Below are 7,673 nucleotides of genomic sequence, written 5' to 3'. Positions count from 1 at the left end.
CTCTGACCATCTCTTGTATCCTGTCCTCAGTCTCTGACCATCTCTTGTATCGTGTCCTCAGTCTCTAGCCATCTCTTGTATCTGTCCACAGTCTCTAGCCATCTCTTGTGTCCTGTGCTCAGTCTCTAACCATCTCTTATACCATGTTCGCAACCTCTGACCATCTCTTGTCTTATATCATGTCTGCAGTCTCTGAGGGGGAGTCTGGAGAGGAGTCAAGAGTGGGATTGCCACCAGGATGGGGGTCATGGGAGTAGTAAAACGTGTGTGGACTGTGGAGAGAAGACTGTAGGATAAAACCAGAGTCACCAACCTGGAGCCGTCTAACTGAGCCCTGCCTGTTGTAACTGAAAGGAGGTGACAGCGCTGCCAGGCAAGTCTGAGGGGGGAGTGAATACAATAATATAAGGGGGCACTGATAGTTTCCCCCTTATATCAGTAACCCCCCCCCCATTCTTTCTGTGGAAGGTGGTCTCTGGAAATCAGAGCCCCCCCCCCCACGTTCCTGGGGTGACCCTTGACGATGGACCAATTTTACCACTTTTAATCTTTTAATTGGAATCTGTTTATATATATATATATATAAAATCTCCCTGTGTGCTTTTATATCTGCCTTCTATATATATATATATATATATATATATACAGTATCTCACAAAAGTGAGTACACCCCTCACATTTTTGTAAATATTTTCTTATATCTTTTCATGTGACAATACTGAAGAAATGACACTTTGCTACAATGTATAGTAGTGAGTGTACAGCTTGTATAACAGTGTAAATTTGCTGTCCACCCAAATAACTCAACACACAGCCATTAATGTCTAAACCGCTGGCAACAAAAGTAAGTACACCCCTAAGTGAAAATGACCAAATTGGTCCCAACGTGTCAATATTTTGTGCTGCCACCATTGTTTTCAAGCACTACCTTAACCCTCTTGAGCATGGAGTTCACCAGAGCTTCACAGGTTGCCACTGGAGTCCTCTTCCACTCCTCCATGACGACATCACAAAGCTGGTGGATGTTAGAGACCTTGCGCTCCTTCACCTCCCATTTGAGGATGCCCCACAGATTATCAATAGGGTTTAGGTCTGGAGACATGCTTGGGCAGTCCATCACCTTTACCCTCAGCTTCTTTAGCAAGGCAGTGGTTGTCTTGGAGGTGTGTTTGGGGTCGTTATGTTGGAATACTGCCCTGTGGCCCAGTCTCCGAAGGGAGGGGATCATGCTCTGCTTCATTATGTCACAGTACATGTTGGCATTCATGGTTCCCTCAATGAACTGTAGCTCCCCAGTGCCGGAAGCACTAATGCAGCCACGGACCATGACACTCCCACCACCATGCTTGACTGTAGCCAAGACACACTTGTCTTTGTACTCCTCACCTGGTTGTCACCACACACGCTTGACACCATCTGAACCAAATAAGTTTATCTTGGTCTCATCATACCACAGGACATGGTTGCAGTAATCCATGTCCTTAGTCTGCTTGTCTTCAGCAAACTGTTTGTAGGCTTTCTTGCGCATCATCTTTAGAAGAGGCTTCCTTCTGGGACAACAATTTGATGCAGTGTGCAGCGTATGATCTGAGCATTGACAGACTGACCCCCCCACCCCTTCAACGTTTGCAGCAGTGATGGCAGCACTCATACGTCTATTTTTCAAAGACAACCTCTGGATATGACGCTGAGCACGTGCACTCAACTTATTTGGTCAACCATGGCGAGGTCTGTTCTGAGTGGAACCTGTCCTGTTATACCGCTGTATGGTCTTGGCCACCATGCTGCAGCTCAGTTTCAGGGTCTTGACAATCTTCTTATAGTCTAGGCCATCTTTATGTAGAGCAACAATAATTTTTTTCAGATCCTCAGAGAGTTCTTTGCCATGAGGTGCCATGTTGAACTTCCAGTGACGAGTATGAGAGAGTGAGAGCGATAACACCAAATTTAACACACTTGCTCTCCATTCACACCTGAGACCTTGTAACACTAATGAGTCACATGACACCAGGGAGGGAAAATGGCTAATTGGGCCCAATTTTGACATTTTCACTTAGGGGTGTATTCACTTTTGTTGCCAGCAGTTTAGACATTAATGGCTGTGTGTTGAGTTATTTTGAGGGGGCAGCAAATTTACACTGTTATACAAGCTGTACACTCACTACTTTACATTGTAGCAAAGTGTAATTTCTTCAGTGTTGTCACATGAAAAGATAGAAGAAAATATTTACAAAAATGTGAGGGGGGTACTCACTTTTGTGAGATACTGTATATAATATACTCTTCAAATGTGCTTTAAAATGCATGGTTTTCTCTTTCATGAATAAGGAAATAATGACGTTATGATGATTATGATGTTGGGCTGGTATAATAATGCTATGGGGCTAGTATGACATTTTTTCCAGGCCTGGTTTTTATTCCCAGTCCGGCCCTGAATGGGGAAATGTAAGTATAAAGTAAGTGGCATCCCATCTTAGCTGGAAAAGTGAAAATGCACTTTAAGGAATGTTAGTGAGATCTTGACTGACCTTTAATTGTTCAACCAAGTAACAAAATGGTGTGTAAGATATCATACTACCACACTATACCACTGGATCCCAAAAAAAAGCATCTGAAATAACAAGTTTAAGAACAATTTTTTCCCCCCTATTTAATGTCCAAAAGTTAGGGCAAAACATAATTTATGAACTCTATTTTCCTTGTTGATCTTTAACAAACACTTCGTGCATTTGAGAAAAACAAGCCTGCTTGTGGGAATTTTTATAATATCATCACCTGGCTACTTGTATCACTATAAACAATCACAGGTGGTCATTTGACACAGTTATGCAACGCCCACCGTTTATAAAACTAGTAGATGGAGAGCATGTTGTAACATTAGCAGGCAGGATGAAGCTCCTAGTTCTGTTGGTCACAGTTGGGCTTTGCTCAGCCCAATACAACCCCAACACAAGAGCTGGTCGGACAACAATTGTCCACTTGTTTGAGTGGAAATGGGATGACATTGCAGCAGAGTGTGAAAGATACTTGGGACCCAATGGATTTGGAGGAGTCCAGGTAAGTATACAATACCTCAAACATTACCCAGATAAAACTTAGAATCTCATGTATTTTTTTCACAGTTACAACAGTTGCTTTGTGAAACTATTAAAGTGTATCTTTACCCAAAAAGTTTTTTTAGTTTTGGATACAGTGGGGAAGGGTTAGATCCCGTGACAGACTTTACTGCTATCTGGGGCTCCACTGGGGAAATGTTCCCCTTATTTCTGTTCTGGGGGCAAACCTTAAAACAGGAAGTAAGAGAAAATGTAAAACAGGGAAACATACAACAATGAAAGGCGAACAGGGGTACTATTGTTCCCCTACTTAACTTTTTAAAAAAACAAACAATTGTCTGTGTTGTTGGAGAGTTTCCTTCACTTCCTGTCTGGTAAAAAGATTGTCCTTTGGACAGTGAGTAAGGAGAACTCAGGACAACAGTAAGATCTGACAGAGATTCTAATCTTTCCTCACTCTATCCAAGGCTAAAAAAAGATGTTTTGGCAATAGGTACACATCTTTTGTTAATAGATGTAAGCTAGACAAATTGTTACATTGAGCAAAGTGATACCCTCTATTTTTTGTCTCTCTAGACCTCTGATAAGGATTGTCTAATGGATATCTGGTATATTGTACTGTTGGTCCTAAATCTTGAATGCTAATCTCTAAGTTGATGTAGCCAGATACTCTCTTGTCTAATTTTGTACCACTATGGCCCCTTTCAAACAGGTGCCACCACTTGGCGGACTCCGCTTTTGATCCCCATTCAGCAAGCAAATGACAGGTCCGTCTCCACTCACTGTGCAGAGTGGAGACAGACCAATTCCCGCTGTCCTCTATGGGGAAATTAGCAGAAAATGAACCACCTGACCATTTTCACCCGATCATATCGGATCCAATCTGCTAGATGGATGAAAAACAGGACCGCCATATGTCTGGATTTAGCGGACAGGATCGGATCAGGTAGCGGCAGATGTCAGCAGACATGTCACCGCTGACATCTGCTGCTCCATAGGGGTGAATGGAGGGTCCAATCAGGTCCACCTGAAAAACTGACAGGCGGATCTGATCGGACAGCCTGTGTGAAAGGGTCCTATGTCTGTTGATTCACAATTGTTCACTTTTATTCTGCTTAAAACAATAAACAAATTTGACAAGGATTGCAATTCCAAAAGAAACCATTTTGTATTTACAGAAAAGGATATTCTCTGGTATGTGAAAACTGTAATTACTATGATATTTGAGAACCCAATAAAGAGGCAATACAGAGAATGCTGATAATAATCGACATAAAGCAGCAAGGCAAACAAACCAGTTAGATTTCAATTTAGCATACAGCCATTGTTTTGAAACAATTGCTGATAGGTTTCTGTAGTTTACTAATTTTTGGAAATCACCAGTTCTCCTTGAATTAGATTTGAATTGAATAATCCCTTATTCTGAATGTCTGTGTCCAGCCCCCATGCCCATTAGGGATGAGCCGAACACCCCCCGGTTCGGTTCGCACCAGAACCTGCGAACGAACCGAAAATTCGCACGAACGTTAGAACCCCATTGACGTCTATGGGACTCGAACGTTGGAAATCAAAAGTGCTCATTTTAAAGGCTAATTTGCATGGTATTGTCCTAAAAAGGGTTTGGGGACCCGGGTCCTACCCTAGGGGACATGTATCAATGCAAAAAAAACTTTTAAAAATGGCCGTTTTTTCGGGAGCAGTGATTTTAATGATGCTTAAAGTAAAAAAAAAAAAAAATTGAAATATTCCTTTAAATATCGTACCTGGGGTGTGTCTATAGTATGCCTGTAAAGTGGCGCGTGTTTCCCGTGTTTAGAACAGTCCCTGCACAAAATGTCATTTTTAAAGGAAAAAATCTCATTTAAAACTGCTTGCGGGTTTAATGTAATGTCGGGTCCTGGCAATATGGATGAAAATCAGTGAGACAAACGGCATGGGTACCCCCCAGACCATTACCAGGCCCTTTGGGTCTTGTATGGATATTAAGGGGAACCCCGCACCCAAATTAAAATAAGGAAAGGTGTGGGGCCACTAGGCCCTATATACTCTGAACAGCAGTATACAGGCGGTGTAAACAAGACAGGGACTGTAGGTTTGTTGTTAAGTAGAATCTGTTTGTAATTTTTAACGGGTACATTTTTAACGTGTTTAGCTCCAGCCAAAAAATCTTTTTTAAGCTTTTTGGAAAACAAAGGGAAGGGTTATCACCCCTGTGACATTTGTTTTGCTGTCTTTCCTCCTCTTCAGAAGATTTCACCTCACTTTTTGTCCCAATGACAAATGTTTTTTGAAAATTTGGGTTTTTTTGTGGAACAAGGATTGGAAAGCATCAGTGGAAAGGAGAAATGTTTTTCCCATATTAACTCTTACAGGAGAGAATTTCCCTTCCTAGGGGTAGATTTCATCTCACTTCCTGTTGTCTCCTTCCGTTTGCAAGTAGGAGTCGTTTGTAAGTTAGATGTTTGAAAGTAGGGGCCTGCCCTATATACTCAGCAGAAATTTGGGCCTTAGGTGTTGTTGTGGCCACAACACTGTAAGCCCTCACAGGGCCCTGCTGTGAAATATTAGATCAAGAATTGTAATTACATGCCCCTGTTGAACAAGGGCAGAAAAATTGGGCCTTTGGTGGTGGTGGTGGTGGTGCTGGTGCCACAACACTGTAAGTCCTCACTCGCTCTTGGTGGGTGCCGAATTGGGCCCTGCTGTGAAATATTAGATCAAGAATTGTAATTACATGCCCCTGTTGAACAAGGGCAGAAAAATTGGGCCTTTGGTGGTGGTGGTGCCACAACACTGCAAGTCCTCACTCGCTCTTGGTGGGTGCAGAAATGGGCCCTGCTGTGAAATATTAGATCAAGAATTGTAATTACATGCCCCTGTTAAACAGGGGCTGAAAAATTGGGCCTTAGGCACTGGTGCTGGTGCCACAACACTGCAACCCCTCACAGATACTCTAGTTGGAACGCAGAAATGAGCCCTGCTGCAAAGTATTGCATCAAAAATTGTAATTACAGGCCCCTGTTAAACAGGGGCTGAAAAATTGGGCCTTAGGCACTGGTGCTGGTGCCACAACACTGCAACCTCTCACAGATACTCTAGTTGGAACGCAGAAATGAGCCCTGCTGCAAAGTATTGCATCAAAAATTGTAATTACATGCCCCTGTTAAACAGAGGCTGAAAAATTGGGCCTTAGGCACTGGTGCTGGTGCCACAACACTGCAACCCCTCACAGATACTCTAGTTGCAACGCAGAAACGAGCCCTGCTGCAAAGTATTGCATCAAAAATTGTAATAACACGCCCCTGTTAAACAGGGGCTGAAAAATTGGGCCTTAGGCACTGGTGCTGGTGCCACAACACTGCAATCCCTCACAGATACTCTAGTTGGAACGCAGAAATGAGCCCTGCTGCAAAGTATTGCATCCAAAATTGTAATTACATGCCCCTGTTAAACAGGGGCTGAAAAATTGGGCCTTAGGCACTGGTTGTGGCGCCCAGAACCAAAAATGTTCTTACAAGCTATTAGCGTGATGATTGAGGAGGAAGAGGATAATTACTCAGGGATAGTCATTCAGCATCAGCATAGGCAGTCTTTGAAGGGATCTGAGATTTAAAAAAAAATTATTCGGTTACATCAGCATCAGGTGCTTGGTAGCTGGTGGTGATCCAAGACTGATTCATTTTTATGAAGGTCAGTCAATCGACCGAGTCGGTGGACAGACGCACCCACCCTGTGATCGGTTACAAAGCCTCCAGCAGCACTGAATGTGCGCTCCGAAAGAATGCTGGATGTAGGACAGTCCAGTAGCTCAATTGCATACTGTGCAAGCTCTGGCCAGTGATCCATCCTCAAGACCCAGTAACCCAGAGGATTTTCGGTGGGAAAGGTGTCCAAGTCAGATCTTGCCCCTAGGCATTCCTGCACCATGTAAAACAGACGCTGGCGATGGTTGCTGGAACCGATCATACCTTGGGGCTGCGGACTAAAAAATTGTCTGAACGCATCGGTCAGACGGCCACCTTCTCCACCGCTCCTTCTTTGACTGACCGAAGCCTCAGCAACACGTTGTCCAGAAACAGGAGTTTGTAACCTCCCAGTCTCTGGGAACGCGTTGCACAGACCTTTCTGCAAGGCCTCCCGAAGATGTTACATCCTCTGCTCCCTCTGCGATGGCAAGATAAGGTCCGCAACATTACCCTTGTAACGTGGATCAAGAAGGGTTGCCAGCCAGTATTGGTCCTTCTCCTTGATACCACGAATACGAGGATCCTTACGCAGGCTTTGCAGGATCAGGGAGGCCATGCAGCGTAGGTTTGCTGAGGCATTCAGTCCGGAGTCCTCTGGGTCGCTAAGGACGACATGGTCCACAGCCACCTCCTCCCAGCCACGTACAAGTCCATGTGTTTCTTGGGACTGATCCCTTAAAGACTGCTGCTGATGCTGAGTGCCAGGCTCCACCTCCATACTGACACAATCTTCCTTCTCCTCCTCCCCTTCCTGTGTGATCGGCGGGCACGCAGGAACACTGTCTGGATAAAGGGGGCCTTGAGAGCTAAGGAAGTCCTCCTCTTCTTGCCTCTGTTCTGCCTCAAGTGCCCTGTCCATTATTCCATGCAG

The 7,673-nt window shown here is 44.1% G+C and overlaps 1 protein-coding gene across 1 annotated transcript in view; it reads left to right on the top strand.

Annotated features, from left to right (window-relative positions):
* The first annotated feature begins 2,877 nt into the window (after positions 1-2,877).
* LOC141102523 (pancreatic alpha-amylase-like) overlaps positions 2,878-7,673 on the top strand; it is a 41,979-nt gene continuing 37,183 nt past the window's right edge. The window contains exon 1 of the mRNA XM_073591454.1: positions 2,878-3,057. Within this exon, the coding sequence (XP_073447555.1) occupies positions 2,890-3,057 (168 nt within the window). The 5' untranslated portion in view covers positions 2,878-2,889. The remainder of the gene's footprint in view (positions 3,058-7,673) is intronic.

This window comes from Aquarana catesbeiana, linkage group LG07 (assembly GCF_042186555.1).
Source record: "Aquarana catesbeiana isolate 2022-GZ linkage group LG07, ASM4218655v1, whole genome shotgun sequence".
Classification (NCBI taxonomy): Eukaryota; Metazoa; Chordata; class Amphibia; order Anura; family Ranidae; genus Aquarana; species Aquarana catesbeiana.
The sequence above is the reverse complement of the archived record's forward strand: the minus strand, read 5'-3'. Positions and strand labels throughout refer to the sequence as shown.